Genomic DNA, 20,797 nt, shown 5'->3' with positions numbered 1-20,797 from the left:
CGATTGGTTTTCTTTTATCAATGTCCTATGTAGTTAAGCGCCCGACGATTCAGGGGCATAACTGGACGGTTGTTATGATCGTCCCCCCCAGCGAGACTGATTTGCCGAAACTTGTCGATCTAAAATTAATCAAATAAAAACGGAGAGATGATTCCCTCGGAGCAAAAAAATTAATCGAGATCATTTTTTCGAGTCACATTGATTGTGAAAACTTAATAAACGACAGATCCATCAATCATTAGTCATAATCGCTAATTCGTTCATTGAAAACTCTCGACCGACCTGTTTTTGACTCATGAATCGAGGATATACTGGGATGATCCATGTGACAATTTCGCTACAGGGCGGAGTGGTCAACGAGCCCGAATAACTCACATATTCGCCTGGGAAATTCAAGTTGAATTTGGACAGTGGGAACGGTTGAATTGGCGTCGCTCTTCCCGGAGATTTGAAGTCTTTAAAGTTTTTAAGCATTAACTGAATTCCATTACTTTGCATTTTATCGATCTGAAAAAATGTAGAGAGTTATTTCATGCAAACGAAAACGAAGCCACAAAACAAATGACCTTTAACTGGAAATTCATTACTTTGTAAAGAATTCCAATGACGGCTAAACCGTCTTTATTTTTCATCGCTTTAGCCGCTGATCCATAACTTTTTTTGTAGTGAACCATGTGCATCTCGAGAGGCAGACCAACGTTATTGATGGTGTGTTCACTTCCGGAATCGTCCGTCGTGCCCCAGTGAAAATGAAGCTGAAGGAATACGTAATCGCCCGTGAGAGTTCCACCGGATATTCGTGGTATATTGTCATCGCTCCAATATCCGCTCAACTGAACTGTAATATTCAGTCCAGTAAAACAATATTTTTTCTACGTTATCAAACATTTTGCCAATTCATTTTTGTAAAATTTCATGATACATTTTTAGCCTCATTACGCGAGTTCAACGTAATTTTGGTCACTTTTCCTTCAAACGGAAATATAAAATGTTATTACCAGTTTTACCTTTATAAAGAAACGTTAATGACATGTTATTGAAAATTCTTTTAAAATCGTCAACTTGTTGCAGGTTTACCGGTATGACCGTTGTTGACGACTGTCATGTTCATTGGAGGTTTGCGGTAGCCAGTCCATACGAAAGGCTGTTCCACTTCAAGCTGGATCATCACACTCGGATTGAGATCGACAGGTGACTGTTTTTTGCCTTTACAGTCAGGATGATGACTTCCCCATTCTGGAATATTGTGATACCCGAAATGCCACTTTGACGAATCATGACCGGACCTTTCAACGTTTCTGCTGTTGGACGGTTCTAGTCTTTCCCTGTGGAAAATAAATGTATCATTATATGAATTTTTTTAATCTCTTACGTTTACAGATTGATTTATATACTCAATTTATTTTTTATTCTATTTCATTTAGTGATCGACGTGCCTGCTGTCGTCAACATTTCCGGCTTGTTGACTGGCGCTTTCTCCGGGTTGAAGATGTATTTCAGACGCGCTTTTACCAAGGCACGCTCCAGCATCAATTTGTTGCGATAAAATGGAAAAGGAAATGAAAAAGAAACCGAGGATCGTATTTTTCAACATCGTGCACTTGTCTCGTGGATTTTATGCTTTAGGAAAAAAAGGAAAATTACACTTCTGCCAAAACTTTCGATTAAGAACGTGCGAATATGTCGAATTCGTAAACACGTGGGTTCGTATTATTAAGTAGCTCGAGGTATAAATTTTGCCTAAGAAATAAAATGATCTGACGTTTTTCATCAAACTTCTTCTTTCGTTCCCAGTGTAAACGTGAACGACGAAAATTACCTCGAAAAAGCCGAGTTACTAAGATTTTGACGTTTCCCGAATGACTTTCCGTTGTTTCTGTCGAACAAATCAATGTTGTTCGAACCACCAATAAATACGAGGCATCAAAGTGTGGAAACATAAATTCCGTTTTATCACACTCATAAAAATAGGGTTTATTCATAAAAATTCACCAGGCCAATTGTTATCGGACTCGTAAAAAATAATGAGGACGCACACGTCGTGAAACATGAAAAAAAAAACGTTTGAAAACGTCTCTTTGAAATCATAATCAAATAAAATATGTATGTTCAGTGCTCGCAGTAAAAGTACCTATTTTTATGACAATTGTCAATGTATTTCAATTTTTAAATGTCTCGTTATCCACCGACAAGAATCACTCTCAACTGCGCTTCGTGTAATTTGAATTTTTAACGGAACGAATCTGCTGAGGTTGTTCCAAACATCACAGCATATAGTCAATTTAAACTGAATTTTATTTCATTTAATCGGCAAGTGAAATTGTGGTTGCACACGTTTTGTACTATTTTTTTTGCCACCTTTTCACCCGACAAACGAATGATTGATCGCGGAAAATTATTCGGCGGGAAGCTCTGACTACTTCTTTAAAGAAATAATCAATATTCAAGTAACAATGGAGTTCCAATCGTTTCTCATTTCAGCCTTCGATATAGTGCACACTGACACTTGGCAAAAAAACCATTGAAGCTCGCTATTCAAACATTCAAATCCAAAATGATTATGTGATAATGAATTTCTATAGGAAAAAAATAGTACCTTACTCTTATCGCTGGAAGTAACGTGAATAACTGTCACCTGAAAACGGATGGGCTAGCGGTGTGCATGATTATTTGAAACTCTGCTCGGATGTGGTGCATTCTCGGATCTTATATTTCCACAATAAAATCACAAGTCGTGACAACTTTTATGAATTTACAAAATATCGTATTAACGTCCGGCTCAATCACTCGATTACAAGAGACATGATTCATTTGAACAGTTTAAAAAATGAGTTATTTATAGAAAATTTACATCTAGCTAGGATCCTGGTTTTGAACGAAGTCATGAGAATTTATGTCGATTCTCTCAACACACTTTTTCGTCATAGAACATCTGATTGAAACTCCCATTCGTTTTTTCCAGGCTCCAGGAAAAATGAAGATTTTCCCAACTTGAGAATCTTTTTTCATTTGGTCACCATCCACTCGAGATGTCCTCAGGATACATCGCCTCGTTTCGGGGCGATACAACGAAGCCCTGTATGAACGTCTTGGCGAGAAGGGTCCAAGGCAGATTTCGACGAGACACGGAGTCGAACGCACCGCTGACTCTTCCATCAAATATTCCGAGTTTTCATGCATTCCGTTAGTTCATGTGATTCTTCTTGAAAATCCATTACTTCGCTATTCGAATATAAGCAAAAGTAATGAATTAAGGTAAAAAGAAAAATTGATTTGAAACGCTGTTGGTGGCATATAGAAAGCGAGTCGGAGTAAATGCGTAAATGGAGAATTATGTGTATTGGGCCATTAAAGATATATAAAAGCGATTTTAAAACACACAGTACGGCACGACTTCGCCCGGAGTGTGCAATGCGTTTACAAAATTCAAAGTATACAAATGATAAAAGTACCATAAGAGATCGGTGCAGGGCCAATTTGTTTTTGGAGTTGGTGGCGTGAGATCTTAAAATATATATACAAACGATAAATGGAACAAGAGATCGCCGTAGCTGGACCGTTTTGTTCTTTGTGTTCGGGTCACGCTCTCAGTCACTCCGTTGACCAGTTCTTCCACGGTTCTCATTCGGTTAAGACGTTCGAACGATACAGTAGCAAGTGCTCCAGTTTTATTGTGTCGAGATTTTTTAACAAATTATTTTGTAATATGAATCGATATTCGGAATTACTTTATTCGTGAAAATTCTACGTTCTTATATTGTGTGGAAGTGAATTTAATCTCAATTATCTGGAATTCAATTGTGTGACAGATCATTGTTTTGAAAAATCATCGAAACGATTTTTTATCTTGGCTTGATTTTCTATTTTACACAATTGGGAATAAATTTGATGGAATTATATTCCGATGAAAGCATTAATTTGACTTTATATCATGACTTTAATTGTTTCGATGGTAAAAATTATAACAAATGAATTTGTTGTTCCTCTTAAATTTTATGGTCAATTGGCTCGTTGGTCTAGGGGTATGATTCTCGCTTCGGGTGCGAGAGGTCCCGGGTTCAAATCCCGGACGAGCCCAAAGTTCATTTTTTTAGCTGGAACAGTTATTTATTTTAATAAAAATGTACTTGACAACGATTGCTAATCGATTGGAAAAATGTTTTAAGCCAATCGATTGGTTATTTCGCTTACATCAATTGTTTTGTTGCTGAGACTAATAACAAAATGCTTCAATAATTTAGAGTATAACAACTCAACTGACGAGCCTCAATCACTGAATTCTACTGATACTGGAACGCTACTGACTCAGCGTTCCGAGAGAGACAGTCGAAGTATGCGAAACTGGCTTTGTCGGGACAGTCCACCAAAAAATTATCTGGCAGCGAGAACTATAATCTTGAATCTCTTGAATATGGAAGTGTTGCAGGGATCAAATGTTGGAATGACTAATGGCCGTTTTCTCCGACGCGGTTCAAACTCGGTTCAATTTTTTTCATATAGTTTCGAGATAGGATGAACCGAGTTTAAACTCAGATTAACGTTGGAGAAAACGGGCATAAAATTTCGAACAGCTAAAATCTCGAGTTTATAAACTTCGAATGATAATATGGAGACAGATAGATTCGACTATAGAGCTTTGAATGCCGAAAATAAATAAAGCAGAAATTGCAAGGTTCGAAGCACGTTTACATCGAAAATAGAATGTAACAATCGCCCGTAGGACGATGACTAAAATGTCGATTATTTCGAAAATTCGACTATCACCTTTTCGATTCATAAATGACTACAGTCATGCAGCGATACTGTGAAAATTCATAATTTTGAAAATATAATAACGAAAGACCAAATATTACTAAGGTTGAAATACTGAAACACCAAAAAGTCGAACAGTCAAAATAGCGAAACGTTAGAAAGTCGATCGGATCAAAATAAAGAAATGCAGTGGAGCTCCAAATACACGTCTAAAAACGATTTTCTGTCCAGACTGTACATTAAAAACCGCGCGTGCGCACAAATTAGATAGAAAAGGACGCGTTCTCACAGTCTCACACTCACAGTTCTGTAACCTGGACAAGAGAACTACATCGACTACATCGCTCTAGTTTGATTAGTTTTTTCTTCACTCGGCACTGTTTGGTTTGGTATTGGACATTGCAATCATGGCGCTCGCGTGGAACCCGTCAAAGAAACACAGTGACAGAGAAAGGTAATTGATCAGTGTTTAGTGTAATTTAGAAAATGAATTCAAAATAACGTGATTTATTTTTGTTCGCTTATTTCATTCACATAAACCTTATCTGTTAGAACAAATGATATCAGAGTGTCCATATGGCAACATAACCTCGATTCTAATTGTCATCGTCAGTGTATTTTTGTTGACATATAATGTCTCGCAAAATATATACTAGACGCATACGAAAATAAAAAGTTTTGTATCATTACCGCTTGATAAGTCGAAGGGACCGTTTTCCAAAAATAATTTTCCTAATGATCTTTTTGTGCTGTATTTTTCATATTAGAGTCGATTGGTATTTTTTTTATTTTATAATCTTATGTGCTTTTGACCCTCAACAATACTGTTTGCTGAAAATAAGTGACTGGGAAAATGAGATTTGTTTGTTTTTTCTGTTCAGATGGGTTTGCATATATCCCATATATTTAAACAGTAAAAGAACTCTGGCGGAAGGTAGAAAATTGAGCAAGGACAAATGTGTGGAAAATCCTACTCATCAGGAAATTCGTGACGTTCTTATAGCGGCAGGACTGAAAGTTGGCGTTGAGAACAAATTGCATCCAAAGGAAAGAAGTAAAGAAGTACTTTACAGAGGACGCATAAGAGTTCAACTGAAAAATGATGATGGAACCCCGGTACATTCTTCATTTCCAACTAGAGATTCAATACTTCTCCATCTTGGCACCACCATACCCAATCTAAAGACTCGTCAGGGAAAACAATCGACAACCGAACAATCCTCGCAACAACCTTCCAGCTCTTCCACTAAAAAGGGCAAAGGCAAGGGAAGGAGATGAAAATATCAACCTTTCTAATGATGACAATATTATCACTGACAATGGATTTTTGTTTTCTATTCTTAAATCCATGAAAAATATATCTTTATGAAAGTTGTAAAAATAATAATAGTACAATTTCAATCATAGTAGTTCCATTAATTCGAACACAGTCTTTTTCCATTCAATTTTCTATTCCAATCATGGTGTTAATTTTTATTGAGTGCTAGAAGTTATTGGATTACGAGACACATGATCCTAGTCAGACAAGTCAAATTTTTATGATTTATAAGTTTTAACAAAGCTTTTCCAATAATATTTTTCTCAGTGTGGCTGACAAATGAGGTAAGCTTGCGGATCATAACAGAATTCATGAAAATATCGCTTTGAAAAACTGAGGATAGATCCTTTTAATATAAATATGTGACAAAAATTTGCATCCATTAAAATTCAACTATTCATAATTCATTCAATTTGTATGGAATTTCATTTGCCTGTTATTATCAAAGGTGAAAAACTGATCGTGGTTTGAAAACTATTTTTTTCATATCCATAAATTTATTAAGAGCACAGGTAAAAAAGTTAAAACAAAATTATTCCTACATGTACAAAATTCACAAACTTTTTATAATTATGCAACGTTTGTCTTCTCTTCATCACTATGCTTGACGCTTGTTCTTTTTTTCCTATAAGTGAAGTAAACATTTTCTGGTAATTGATTCAAATATTGTGGTAAATATTGCCAATGGTTTTCTTGAAGGTTGACGACCGGTTCGCGAGATCGTCTTGGAACTTTGCTAATGGGTGTTGTACTATCAGAATTTTCTTTGGGTTGTTCGGTTGGTGAGTTCATTGTTACTCCAATAGATTTGGTTTTTTGTTTCAATGTTGGTTTGGTTGGTTCAGGTTTCGCTGCGGGTGTACTTGCTTCCAGAGATCTGGCATTTTTGGTTCGCAATCTTGCAAGTCGATCTGATGTTTGTGGGAAAATATCCTTCATTGACCCAACCTTTGGCTCTTGCGCAGGGCAGTAACATGGTTTCATTGATTCCGGAGTTCCTGAAGAAGGTTGAATAGATGTCTGTTGAGATTGAGGTGCTCCGAGGGAAGGTGAATAATTACGTAATTGTTCGCTGAGTGATTCCAGAATGGCATTCTGTTGTATAATAGCTTGATGCAGAAGAGACGGTTTCTCATCGGATTTTTGAGTTGACTGTGAAGACTTTGTTACATCTAGAGGAGTTACTTTTTCATCAGTCTGTGAAAATGATTAAATTTATAGCTTCAGTACTAATTATAAGCAAGTATTTTGACAGTTTTCATTCCAAGAAAATACAAATTTAAAAATGTGTCAAAAGTTTTTAGATCTATTGGGATGTCGTCAATTTTTTGAAAAATACATTTTTACAAGTCATTCTTGATTCCATGTCACCAAAGAGCTTTCATAAAAGGCGAATTTTATGCAACATTTTTAAGCATTATATAAAATAATTTAGAAGTTAGTGTTGACTCGAAAAACTGAAAAGATTTTTTGAACTGTCGGATAAGCAATCTGAAAAAATCCTCGTAAACTTACCGTCTGTGTGCCATCCTGCTTTTTGTTATAAAATTCTGGGTTGATGAGTTCAAGTACAGGAACAAAGGGAGAAGATCTTGAAAAGCTACGATGAGGATATGTTCTTTGTGCTGCGACCAGCAAAGGATTTACCATTCCGAGGTAAGGATTTATCAGCTGATCTTGTAGTGAAGCATCCTAAAAGGAAATTTAATGCACTTGAGGAAAAAATGTTTATGGAAGAGTGCCTTATGGGAAATTAGACCATTTTGTTCCACTGATCGAAAGATCAAACAAAATGCTAATTTCTTTTTTGGAGATTCAAAATACTTCCAATATTTCCTTTTGGAAACAATTCGATAAATGCTTGACACTAACATGAAGTTAGGATTATAGATACGAACGGTTTTCAGAATTGAACAAAAAATTGGGTTGTGTTTTGGTGAATGAATTTACTACAAACTTACAGTATGTTTTGGATTTGTTGCAAGAATGTGAGCTGGAACTGCGTGGTCGTTATAGAGCCCATATTGCAGAGGGGCAACAGCTCCAAGTAAATGTGGATTGTGTAATCCAGAGTGGTGTTGGCTTTGCGGAGCACTCACAATCTCAGGGTATGGTGCTCCAGCTAGCGGAGCAACAGCGCTGACCAATGCTTGTGGAATTCCAAGCAAAGCTCGGGGAAGAGCATTTAGAAAACGTCGATGATGATGCAGGAAAGATCGAGGTTCGATAGTGTGAACATCTTCGTCGTCAATTTCTTCAGAGGGTTTAGATGTTGTGACGATTTTTGTTTCGGTGACAATAGGTTTAACAGTATTTTCTTCAGATGCACTTCTACCCTCCGCTAGCTTGGCTTCCTCCGACAAAGGCGCAACCTCTGTTTTATTGTCCACTGAACTTTTCGTTTCGCAATTCGCTTGAGCACTACCGACGAGCGGAGACACGCCGGTTATAGGACCACCACTTACGAAATAATTCACGACTCGATCCACGTCGCCTGTGAAAGTGTGAAATTCGAAAAATCATTTATGAATTTCATCGCATTATCGAATTTTGACTTTAAATGTCGAGTATGTTCTTGCTTTTTTTTCACGTACCTGATCTAATGCGTTTTTTTGCTTTTACCAGAGGGTTTTTACTGCATCGTGTACCACGATTGGCAAATTCTTGACTCGACGGTAATGGCAGTTTGGATTTTTCAATTTGTTTCTTTAGTATGTGTCTCATGCACTCGGTGGCTTTTTCATCGTTGTCTGGTACATGACAATTGCAAATGTTATTGTCAAATGTTGAAGTTCCACTACAGCTGACGCAAAGATCCTTGCAGGTTTGTACATTGCTGGCACTGAGAACCTCCGAATGTACTGAAAATGAGAAGTTTTTTTGATTATTATGTGTTAAGCAAATCGTGCTGACATAATTATTTGAATTTACCTGCGTCTGCTATCAGAACTGTGAATAATAAAAAATGAACACTGCCAATCATTTTGATCAATATTTAATCCAAATTCAACAATGAAAATTTTTGGATCAATCACTTGCACTGAAAAAAAACCGAAAGTGAATATTTTAAAGTTAGTCCAAAAAAATGTCTTCGAGTAAACATTCAACTTTACGCGATCATTCAAATTCGATATGTAGCAATAAACGTCGATCGTGAACTGAATTCCCGTCGGAGATACCTCCGTGATTTATAGTTTTGAGAATAAAGGAATTTGCTGACTATCGACGTAATCGTCGATTGGAATCTTACGCGTTGGTGCAATCCCATTTAAACAGTCGACACGGCCGAAAATTCGTACACAAGATTTGAAACACACATGACACAAATTTTCATTTTCATTTTCATCAAGCTTATAGATTTTTAATAGTAATTATCCAAGAGCATTTTGAATGTAGAACATTAAAAAACGTCAAGTTAAACGGTATAGTTATTTCTTGAGTATATATGAACGAAAAATAGAATCTTAGAATGACAAAAACAGAAAATTCAGTTTTCTTTGAACAAATGGTTATTCCGTACTTTGGATATGAACAAAAAAAAACCTTCACCGTGACAATGTTTGCACATTGCCGTGACCAGGATTCGAACCTGGGTTACTACGGCCACAACGTAGGGTCCTAACCACTAGACGATCACGGCTACTGAAGGACATGAGTTTGATGATTTAAAATTTCTAAATATGGTTTTAATAGTTCAATTTTATGAATTTCGTATTTATGGGAACAGATTAATTCTAAGTGGTGAAAAAAACTTGGAAAGTTACATTCAGAAACGTTATTATGCAAGACAAAATGAGTTGGAAACAAAAACTAGAAGCGGTGGTGAATGAAAACGAATTACGATATTAATAATAATCATTGAAACGGAGATACGAAAATCTGAAATAAACGAATTGTTTTATGGTTCAATTAAAAAATCTATTCCTTGTAAGTTATTGTTAATCAATTTTTTTTTTCAAATTATATAAATCTTGATTCATGCAGTGGATGAAGTGTCACGAAATTTTATTTCTTACCACCCTGTGGCGCTTCGATCAGGGTGCGCGCTGTGACTTGCGTATTGCCCACTACCACCATTTTCGTTTTTTTCTACTTCCGGTTTCCGCTTTGACCCGACACTGATGTTCCAGAAAAATTTTCGCGCTGTCCGGTGGTCCAGTTCAGAACGAGCAGTTCGACGCTTCTTTGTCTTTGTTACCAGTGAATCCTGTCCCATGCCTGTCCTTTATGATGAAAGAACTTTGAACAGTCTCGACAAGCAGACATAACGACTGCTAGCACATGTTACTCGATGAAACAAAGGTAAATTCTTTTCAAATTCCCTGTTTCGCATATTTTCCCCACAGGCTTGGTGTCACATTCGAACTATGTGCTACAAATACACCTCGAATTTTTCTATTTCTATATATTTTCGTAACTTGTCGTAACAATTAAACAGAAAAAATTTCAAAAAAAAAATCGAACGATCGAATTTTGTGACATCAGCCGTCACGGTTGAAACTTTCGCACAATAGAACAGTTGAAAACTTTATCAATTTATTTAGAGCCTTGTATGTGTACAATCGGTGAGTCTCGCATAAGTGAGAAGAGTTGAAATTACGTTGAAATACATCTTCCGCACTCTATATTACCTATTTTTCGCAACAATGGGTAGCAAGAGCATGGTTCAGGGCCGCCAATTAGGTGGTTTACCCTGCCAAATATTTATTTTTGAATATTGATATCTTGCAGAAAACTTGAAATACCGTTGTGATGTTTGTTTCAATACATATATATATAACGATATTTTACAAATCGTCCATTATAACGATAATTCACCTGAAAATTATGATAGGTTATGCTCGTCGTTTGATAATTGCAAAATACTTTTCGTTCACCTGTGAAAATTGAAAATATATAAGTAAAGTTATTCGTGTTGTGCAATATACTAATTAACGCAGTTATGTTGAATACAAAAAATGTACTAAGATTTTTCGAGGTTACGTGTCACTGTCAGCGATTTTTTTGCTTACTTTTATGATCACTGTTATCGGTATCGATGAGAAAGTGATGGGCTTCAATCGGGTCAGCCCATGTGTTGATGTTTTGGGAGCTTTCGTTGCTCGTGAGTTCTGGGCTCCGGATAGCAACAAGGCGGTTACGAACGCCGTTACTATCACTTGAGACGCTCTCGCTTTTTTTCGCCGTTTTATCCATACCGCGTTTTTTCATATTACGAAAATGGCTCTTAAAAAAAATGGAATTGAGACATATTTTTGTTTTCGTTCCACGCCCCTTTCGAATATGTCACGCACCATACGATCGAAATATCACGGCAAAATTTTCAGCGATACTACTTGAGGTGATGAGAAGTGCACTAATCGGATGAAAACATTCTATTTGGCATTTCGCCGATTTATCGACCCAAATTTATATACAAATTTTATAATCTCAGACGAGGCGAATACCCACACGATCGAGAGTAAATAAACGTCAAGGCAAAGTCCGATAATTCCGTGAGTCCGAACGAAAATAACAGTTAAAATGGTGGGAATACAGAATTGGCGGGAACTTGCATAAAGCGTTGTTTGTGTGTCGCGTATACGTGCGACCTCTGGTGTGACGCATTCGGCACGTGAGACGGCGCGAGAGTGCTCTTGATATTCTTGCGGTCTCCTGAATTCCTGATGGTAGGAGTCTCCGAGAGAGCCTACCCTAACAACGTGGACGAGATGTTTCCGTACTAGCAAGCGTTATACTTTGCGCGTATTACATGGTGGGGGGAGACGAGAGATCCGCGTGAATCGTAAAGAAGCCACACGACGTATGTGTGCACTCTTGAACTCTGAGACAGAGCCGAAGTCACGTTTCGTATTATTCCAGCCAAAATTTTATATTTCCACATATAAATGTTTGTTTTTATTCCACAAGAAGCTTATTTTTGATTTACTTATTCATCGCATTGATTTCAAAGAGTACAATCAATTGCTTCCAATGTCCGAATTCCTTGGCTCTCGAACCGACGATAAAAACAATTTTTTTCCTCAATATTTTCAGTTTTTCACTTTTTATTAAAATAGATGTATGGAGGAAAAAATGTGTGATTTATTTGGTTGTTCATGTTCACAGGAATCTGCTACAGTGCAAGCAATGCAAAAGGAGCAAAAATAAGGAAAATAATAAATTATCGAAAAAATGGTTAAAATGATAAAAATTACAATTTGATATTTTGTATATTTTGAGAATATCGTCATTGTTAACGTTGGCAAACAAAACTTGAAATATTCGACTCAGAATTTTGCTACCATGCGACAGTAAAATATTCAATTCAATACAACTTTTTTCGATTTTCCATACCCGAGAGAATCGTGCATGGGGAATTTGAGTTTGGTGAATACTCAACGATAAAAACTTGATAAAGTGAAGGAGAGTTAGAATAAAAAATGCAGAAATACCAACAAGTTTTTATTCACGCAGGAGATTACTTAAGCAATCGCTTTTCATCCTGTCGTGAGGATTTCTCGAACTTCAATAATTTGAACTGAACGTTGAAAAAATTGACTTGCCTTCGACTCGCACGACGACGTGTAGCACTTTTTATACGACATTCATAAAAATCTGTACGACGTTCGACCTTCTCTTGTTCGATCGTGCGATTGAGTACGTTTCGAGCTAAAGCGTTGATAAAGCACCCAAGTTTTCTCCTTCGAAATGCGAAAACAATTTTCCCAGACACTTTTGTTTGCATGACACTATTTTCTATGGTGCGTATCAAATACACAAAAAGTCTCTTCTTTCAGGAAGTACAGAGAGGGATAATCGGAAGAAAGAGCGAAGAAAGGTGACAGCAGCCTGCTCGAACGCAATTATTCTACATCGTCAACCTTCTCACGTTTCCTTGGAGGAATAAAACATTTTTAGAGATCACCACAACCGAACGACGTAACTGAGGATGATGATAGGACGTTGAAACGTGAGTCCATGTCGAGCAATCTCGTTTTTATTTTCAATTACGACAGTTGCTCGTACTTTTAGCTTCGCATTTTGGTCGTACTATAAAAAATCTTTCTCCGATCCATAATTTTACTGTATTTGCAGGACATTGAATTTCGAAATCTCCAAAATTGCGATCGAAATAAAAGTGCGAAGAAAAACGACTTGGAGGCTTCGTGAAATGAACCTGGTAAATCATTTCTTATTTATTTTTTCTCAATTTGTTCGAAAGATGCTTAGTGAAGAGTTCACTGAATTTTTTATTTCCAACGTATTTTCACATTATTTTCGTACACAATATAAAAAATACATAACTTACATTAACGATTAATAGTCCGATTGACATAAAATGTGCTCACATAAAAGTCCATATCACTATAGTAAAAATGAAATATAGAATTAAGCTAATCTTGGATTAACGAGGATGTTTAAAACTCCCAGATCTTCGAGCTACCAATTTCTTCACCTTCTTTCCGGACTACTTGTGTGTGCGGTTCGTACTCGAAGAACCTTCGTGCTGTGTTCTCCTGATACATGCGCTCGATTAATGTAAATTCACGGTTTCTCCTCGACGCGCTGAATTTCCTCAAACCAGTTTATCATTGTTTACTTTGGATTTCATTTGCTTTTTATTCTTTACCATCTACTGCCAACTTGAAGATGAAATAAATAAATAAATAAAATACTGATAAATAGCACGCAGTTAGAAAACAGCATGGTTCAGTTTGTTCTGTTTGGGTAACGTCCAAATCACGTACTAGATTCTTCAAAATCTTTGACTAGTTTAGTGATTCTTGTTGCACATTCTTCTATGTATTTTCGATCGATGTCATAAACCTAAAAATGAGAAAAAAAAATGAGGTACATCAAACGATAAAAACGTTTTAGTGCGCTTAGAATTTTTTAGTGTCACAAATCATTTTATAAAAGGTACAATTATTACGAAATTTATGTTAAAACAAGAGCTCATTTGTGGGGGCGCTGAAATTGAAATTTGGCTGATTGAGACTGATAAAATATTGATGATTTTTTCGTTATTGATCTTCAAGTTTGATGAAATTGTTGCAGTTATGCTCTTTGACTGATCTGACCTTTTTCGTGAACGCTGCCCTGAGCCTCTTTTCTTCGAAGCCCATTTTCTCCGATTGTCGAAGATTAGCAAAAACTTTTTTCCTCAATGGTCCGAGTTTAGCGACGAATGTTTCGAGATCATTCGCGCATACGATTTCCAAATCTTGCACCTGCGTGTGTATTTTTCGTTCCTTGATGCCCATCACGTCGACTCGCCTCGTAAATTTTTTCATTTTGGCGTACGCGGCCTGATAATCCCTTCTCATTTTGTGCCGAAGATCGTCAGCGATCTGCGTGAATAAAAAAACGGTGATCGCAATTTCAGAATTTCGAATATTTGAAAAAAATCGTCAAATACGAAGGAATCTGAGGGAGAATGGGAAACCAGATTCACGCCAACTTTTGTTATTGAGTTTTTCTTTCTTTTACCTCGGTAACTCCGGTCCGTAGAGAATTCCGTGTGCGTTCCTGCGAAAACTTGGATAGTGCAGTTTCCCATTCGTGCCTGTGATTTTCGACCCATCGATCAATCTTCGCATCGATCTTTACATTGTCATAGTCCATCAAAAAAATATCCTCCGTCCTGATATTGTCATCGACTCTAGCGAGTATCTCAGAACTCCAGTGCAGAACACGGTTTTTTTCCTCTATCAGTTCGCTCCACGTATCCGGCAAACGTCCCACTCTTTGTCCCATTTTCGTACTTTCCTTCGGGCACGAGCATCACTTCGAGACCGACAACAACGTGTCATTTTGTGAATTTATCATAAATTTGGTTAGTCGAAGTAAAAACAAATATTTTCCGATCATTGCTGATGGACTGTCAATGAAACGGAGTTCGATTATCATTTATTTTGGAGGCCAACTCCCCGCAAGATTTTCAACTTTTCAACCTGATTTTCCGATCCATCAAAACGCATCGTGTGTCGTTACCTCGATCGTATCGGAAATTTTTCAACGGTACACTTACTCCTCGAATTTCAATTGTGAGTGAAACTCGAATCGAACGACGACAAAATTTCATTCGAATGTTGCATTTTCGTTATTTTTAAGTACCGAGGTTGTAGGAAAATGCGAAAAGAATATTCGCTCCGGTCCTAATCCAATGATTTTCCGCACCGTTTCCGTAACTTTGGACTCTGACTTCTTAGCTAGATTCACAGAGACTGTTTACAAAGCGTCGAGCCCACTTGACTGTACAAAACTCTTCGATGTCGATCACGATGACAATTCTCCCAACTTCTTCTCACAACATAAGCCATTTGTATCGTTCCTCGCATTCATTTTCCACAATTCGTTCGAATCCATGAAATATTTCTAACAAAAAATTGTACATCAGCTTTACACATCGTGCGGAAAATTGTTTCAATTTATGTGCTTCTCTGTTCCAGGCCAACGTTCATTTCGTTTGAGAGAAATTGTCTTTTTCACAGCTACATTCAAAGCGCACTCTTAGACCGATTGAACGATCCGTAAGACCATTTCTGCAGTAGTTTCTTCGAGTGGAATCACAGACTGGAAAAGTCGGTGCGAAGAAGTTTACAGAAGATTTCGACGGTTTTTGTACAAACGTTTAGAATCAAATTTATCGTATTTGGCAAAAATTGTACAAATTTATTCTCTTTACGTTTCGTCAATGAGAATGAATTTTCTTCAAACGGTTAATTTACAGTATAAATCGTTGCTAACCGTGCTTACAGTCCGGGTGACGTGTCTATACGGTCAGTACATTAGATTGTATGTGTTGTTACGGAGAGTTTCGAGAAAAGCTCATTCTGACTGTCAGAGCGTATCGACTCGCGAAGCGGTATAGTCTCCGTTGAACGCGCACGACACACAGTGCCAATAATAATCGGCTTATTGATTTCTATTTGAGCTCTATGAATCCAGACGTCACGAGCATACACGCACACACCATCAAGTCACAGACTTCAATGAAAGTTTTGATCCTTCGTGATGTCGTAAGATCTCTTTCGCCGTTTCGAAAGCCCCCGGGCCTTTTGTCGTCCTAAAGGAAGGGAGACGAGTTGTTCAGAGCTAAAAAAGGGAACGTTTTGCTTGATTGTTTCTTGGAAATTTTCTGGAAATAATCGAGTAGGAATTTTAGCTTTCGTGTTTGAAACATGAAAATTCTCTGTTCTGGGTAACGAGTCTGCGCGGTGCATTTTGTAATTGGCGAAAAAAAGCAATTTTCAAGCAATCTTGCTACACTCGTTTCAGATTTTTGCTCTCGATGATTCGAGGTTATTCGCGCAAGCTGATAATTCCCGAAATTAATCGAAGGGGCACCTAGTAGAAGGGGTGAAAGATTCATTTTCTTCCGAAGCTGTTTTGGATGACAAATATTTTGTTATGAAGTTCGATATCCTCGCTACACTTTTGTTATGAGCTGCTGCGCCTGGCAAAGGTACAAGCACGTTGTACCGCTTCCGACGTTCTGTGGGGACGATGCGTTCCATTGTAACCTGCTCGTGGCTTTTTGTTCGAATAGATTTGGACTGGGAGCACGAAAAGTCGTATGCATGACTGCTTGGATTTTCGGGTTCGACATTTGGAAGAATTCACAGGGATTCACTGTGCTCTGTGAATATTCCTGAAAATAGAAGCGTTCGAATTCGTAGACTCTGCTTCTCGAAATTCCTTCAACATAAAAGAGCCTTCATTTTAAAAAGGGAATCACATTTCAATACGAATGACCCGGAGAATAGTGCAAAACGACTTAGCAACTCGGTTTTCGGCGTGTTTGCTAGCACGAACCTTTGGCCGTAATTTTTCGTTGTTTTAATCAAGTTCTTCTGTCTTCCCAGAAGTTCCCATACTATTTAACGAATATCGAGAGCATCAATAGTAACAAGTAACCTGGCAAAATCTTGACCTCTGCGAGTCAATAACGCTGAAGTTTGCAACGTGGAGTCCAAAGCAATCATGTAAAAAAACTCTCCAATAATTCCAGTAATTCTCCGATTCTCTTACCCGACTAATTTGCAATTCGTAGTTTTTCAGTAATGGCGCGCTTTACAATCGACGAGCCTCGTCAAAGTTCGGTTCTGAACATTTTTTGAAAAATAAATCAACAAATTTCCGCCCTCGTCAAAAATTTCCGAAATAAAAATATTATTTAAAAATCTCTTCGGTGCTTTATACTTCGGGCTATAAAGAGACGCAAAGATGCAAAAATTACGTCACCGGTTTCTTCCGACACCTCCAAAAAGCCCGAGAATTTCCATCCTTCTCATTTCTCCACCTCGCGATGAATTCAAAAAAAAAAAAAATGATTGTACCAGCAACGTTTTTGTATTCCGTACATTCCTGCGAGCCAGTCCGGATAGTAAAACGAGCATTTAGTATTTAATACCGAATTACTGGGAGTCAGGTTTTAAAGAGAATGTCATTAATGTTGTAGCCGTTGGAATCTAATTTGGTGAGCTGTGAGTGCAACGATCGTCATGGTATCCCATCGAATAGGTAGCAGATGCACTATTTCGTTAATTTTGCAAAAGTGTAGCGAGCGGTTGGGCAGCGCTGTGTCGTTAAAGCGTAAACATTCGTGCAGACTAATTATAAGGAATGTCAATATTTAAATTGCCCCGAACATGTGCCCTTTGATATGTTTTATGTGCGTGGTTATATTCCGTCCATACAAACATGGATGCACACGTAATTATTCTACTTGAACGGAAATTTGAGTTCGAATTGTGTGCATTTACAGCATCAACGACCATTTCATTGCGAGATATTCACGGGGCTACGAAATTACATATTTATCGAAGAATCAAGATTCTGTAAACTGCCCCGTTGACAATTAAACATTGTTCGAATTCGTTGGATCGATGTTTCGACGCTTTCACAATACGCATAAACGAGGAACATTATTTTATCGCTGATGACCTCCACACACAATGCTCGATGACTCGTTGACCTCATTTTATTTTGGCTTGTTTCATCCTACTGCCTGCGGCGTATACCTTTAAAATCGTGCGTTTTTAATATTCGATCCTCCGCCATCATTGCCCCTTCATGCATAATTCCGAACAGCCGAATCTACGTTGTTATCGAATACCACGCCTCGGTGATCACATTCTAACCCATCGTATGCGTGCACTCGGCACGCCTCGTCGGTATCTGTATAAGACATCACAACAGATTAGACAACCGCACTCGCGATGCAGGTAGCCTGATAATTCTTCGTCAGGACTGCGAACCAATACTCGAATGTCTATTACTCAATGACACGTTGCTTTTGTGCTCTGTCGTTCACTTAGTTTCCGCGGTTTTATTACTATGAAATACGAAAATAGTAAATAACTGTATAAAAAAAATGACGAGTTAGTAAGAAAACAAAAAACACGAAAGTAGCAATGAAGTGCTTTCACTCGTCAGAATATTTTTTATTGCTACTAAACTGCGATGAGAAGTAACGATTCTCTTCCTTACCAAGAACCAACATCGTTTTTGATGAAAGAATCGGGTGGGGATAAAATGTTGGAATGAGTAGAAATTCGAACAGCTAAAATCTCGAGTTAAACTTCGAATGATTATATGGAGACAGATTAAATCGACTGGAGTTTTGAATGTCGTCGAAAATAAATAAAGTAGATACTTCAAAGTTCGAAGGACGTTTACATCGAAAATAGAATGTAACAATCGCCCATATAGAACGACGACTAAAGTATCGTTTTTCCGAAAATTTGACTATCACTCTTTCGATTCATAAATTGCTGCAACCAACAATACTGTCAGTATTCACAATTTTGAAAATATAATAACGAAAAACCAAATATTGCTGAGGTTCAAATAATGAAGGACCAAAAATTCGAACGGTTAAAATGGCAAAACGTTAGAAAGTCGACCACCGATCAAAATAGAGAAACGCAACGGAGCTCAAAATACACGCTTCTCGTTTACTCACTCGCTCAGACTGGTGATCTCTAATTTGTTTGAAACATCTTCATTTTGACTTTCGCCTTTTCGAGCCATCGCTAGCACTTTCGATTTTTTGCTCCTACATTCTGGTCTGTCTATAAAGCAACTACTCTCCATTTTGTATTCGAAAATATGAACTTTGACATTCGTAAGGTCAGTAAAAATTGCATTTGAAATGAAAAGCTATCGAAATACATATTTTCGAGTAATCAGCTAAATAATCGATCGGGAATAAAAATTTCGAATTACTAATTTTTCTCCAGTATCAGAACTTTTAAAATTTCGAAATATCCACCATTATAAAATTCCCCCCTGTAAAAGAAAACGAAAAAAACGTAGTTGTCAAAGTTGAAATATTTCAGTTTAGACGCAAGTTCACATAGGTTGAAAAAACTCACAGGGTTTCTTCATCAGCGATTCGGAATCGATTCGCACACGTTGGCCGGTCAATTTGATAAAATCCCACGGATTCGTGGGGATTCGTGCCACGTGTACGGTATGCGATTCATGCATAGATAAGTCGTGTATTCCCTATGCTATGAAAATTCGTTCATTCGAGGAGATCTCTCGGTAGAATCATGAGCGCGTTCGATATCGGTGCTCTCTCTCTCTCTCGTTCCGAATACGAGCCTCTCCGCGTTCGCGATGTGTGTAGTATAGGAACGTGCAGACAAATTCACAGAGATGGAGAGACGTGGAACAAGTTGAAAACAGAAAGGCGCGTTGATCGTTATAATCGCGTAGGCTCGACGACGTCTTCTTTGTTTGCGAGTTTATCGAGTTTGGCGTACACATAGTTTGAAATCGGGCGCGGCGCAACTATCGCAAAATCCTCGCATGACCTCATTCCTCCATGGATAAAGAGCCACACGTACGTGTTTCTTGTAGTTGAATGGGTAGAGAAGGAAAGGGAGGTTCTGGCAACGGGCGTTTGTTCTCTCGTTCACTCGGGCGTTCGGACGACTTTGCCCCCGAGGCAACAATCCCAGTCGGTACAATAGATATACGTACGTACAACCGCGTGTAGGCATGTGAGTGAACGAACTGCCGGGGGAGAGAATATGTACGTATTTGCACAATGTTGGCAGCCTCATATAGGCTTTATGATTTTATTCGAGCGACAAATTCAACTAAAAATAAAATCTCCTTTGCGTGTTCGCTGGTTGAGGGAGCGTTCATGCGTGCTCGAAGGTGACCGTAGGTGCTCATCTCGCCACGTGTCTTCTCTCTTTTTCTTTTTCACTCCTCTCTGTATCACGTTTCGCCTTTTTGTTCTGCTTTCGCGCTTGTCTCCGCATCGGCAAACGACGCGAGCACCACCACCTCCTGGCTAAACTCACATAACAAGCTTTTTCATACGATCCGATTTCTGTACCGCGGGAGCAGCTCCACCTTCGTCCACAAACGCCTACCGCCGTACTCTACATACTCGGCTCAAAGTACGTTAGCCGCAAACACGTAAGAACAACGCGCTCGTATACCATGTACTCGGATACTTGGACAGCCTTGGCCAAAAATATTTCTCGACCATTATGAGGAGGCTTTTCTCGCCAAGATAAAACGATCGAATCTGCCAATGAAAAACCGTCGTACGTGAATCCTTTCGAAGCAGATTTTATTTCAGCTTCGTTCTCTCTTGCGATTATTTTGCTCCCCGATGTCTCGCTTGTTTCATTCTTCATGATTTTTCTCCCTCAATTTTTCTTCCCCAAAAACTTCTCTGCGTGAAGCGAGAAACAGAGAAAAGCAAACTGAAGCTGG

General features: G+C 38.0%; 4 protein-coding genes, 1 long non-coding RNA gene and 2 other non-coding genes across 11 annotated transcripts; 3 read left to right on the top strand and 4 right to left on the bottom strand.

Annotated features, from left to right (window-relative positions):
• Positions 1-2: 2 nt before the first annotated feature.
• Positions 3-1,594, bottom strand: LOC122419028 (carbonic anhydrase-like). Its single transcript, XM_043433261.1, has 5 exons — positions 1,437-1,594; positions 1,078-1,325; positions 588-838; positions 283-507; positions 3-119 (listed from the first exon to the last, which is right to left on the bottom strand). The coding sequence occupies exons 1-5, from the start codon at positions 1,592-1,594 to the stop codon at positions 18-20; spliced, it is 984 nt and encodes a 327-aa protein (XP_043289196.1). The 3' UTR covers positions 3-17.
• A 2,411-nt stretch (positions 1,595-4,005) lies between these two features.
• Positions 4,006-4,077, top strand: TRNAP-CGG (transfer RNA proline (anticodon CGG)). Its single transcript has one exon. It is a non-coding gene; the product is annotated as a tRNA-Pro (tRNA).
• A 963-nt stretch (positions 4,078-5,040) lies between these two features.
• On the top strand, positions 5,041-6,153 carry Srp19 (signal recognition particle 19). Its single transcript, XM_043431986.1, has 2 exons — positions 5,041-5,206; positions 5,634-6,153. Exons 1-2 carry the CDS (start codon positions 5,160-5,162, stop codon positions 6,028-6,030), a joined length of 444 nt encoding a protein of 147 aa, XP_043287921.1. The 5' UTR covers positions 5,041-5,159; the 3' UTR covers positions 6,031-6,153.
• A 394-nt stretch (positions 6,154-6,547) lies between these two features.
• LOC122417970 (uncharacterized) lies at positions 6,548-10,215 on the bottom strand. 2 transcript variants are annotated; one of them, XM_043431931.1, is made up of 6 exons: positions 10,087-10,215; positions 9,002-9,110; positions 8,665-8,931; positions 8,032-8,564; positions 7,586-7,762; positions 6,548-7,267 (listed from the first exon to the last, which is right to left on the bottom strand). In XM_043431931.1, exons 2-6 carry the CDS (start codon positions 9,051-9,053, stop codon positions 6,641-6,643), a joined length of 1,656 nt encoding a protein of 551 aa, XP_043287866.1. In that variant the 5' UTR covers positions 9,054-9,110; positions 10,087-10,215; the 3' UTR covers positions 6,548-6,640. The 2 variants fall into 2 exon arrangements, with proteins under 2 accessions (XP_043287866.1, XP_043287872.1); XM_043431937.1 differs by lacking the exon at positions 10,087-10,215 and adding an exon at positions 9,184-9,202.
• Positions 9,639-9,710, bottom strand: TRNAH-GUG (transfer RNA histidin (anticodon GUG)). The gene has a single exon. It is a non-coding gene; the product is annotated as a tRNA-His (tRNA).
• A 27-nt stretch (positions 10,216-10,242) lies between the features above and the next one.
• On the top strand, positions 10,243-13,232 carry LOC122418016 (uncharacterized). Its single transcript, XR_006262419.1, has 3 exons — positions 10,243-10,372; positions 12,850-13,022; positions 13,148-13,232. It is a non-coding gene; the product is annotated as an uncharacterized lncRNA (long non-coding RNA).
• Positions 13,233-13,282: 50 nt separating this feature from the next.
• LOC122417985 (uncharacterized) lies at positions 13,283-17,380 on the bottom strand. 4 transcript variants are annotated; one of them, XM_043431975.1, is made up of 4 exons: positions 15,170-17,380; positions 14,543-14,839; positions 14,134-14,403; positions 13,283-13,879 (listed from the first exon to the last, which is right to left on the bottom strand). In XM_043431975.1, the coding sequence occupies exons 2-4, from the start codon at positions 14,807-14,809 to the stop codon at positions 13,793-13,795; spliced, it is 624 nt and encodes a 207-aa protein (XP_043287910.1). In that variant the 5' UTR covers positions 14,810-14,839; positions 15,170-17,380; the 3' UTR covers positions 13,283-13,792. The 4 variants fall into 4 exon arrangements, with proteins under 4 accessions (XP_043287910.1, XP_043287894.1, XP_043287902.1 ...); XM_043431959.1 differs by having other exon boundaries at positions 15,084-17,377; XM_043431967.1 differs by having other exon boundaries at positions 14,543-16,150; positions 16,538-17,375.
• Positions 17,381-20,797: the final 3,417 nt, after the last annotated feature.

This window comes from Venturia canescens, chromosome 1 (assembly GCF_019457755.1).
Source record: "Venturia canescens isolate UGA chromosome 1, ASM1945775v1, whole genome shotgun sequence".
NCBI lineage: Eukaryota > Metazoa > Arthropoda > Insecta > Hymenoptera > Ichneumonidae > Venturia > Venturia canescens.
Note: the sequence above shows the minus strand (reverse complement) of the source record. Positions and strands in the feature narration are given on the sequence as shown.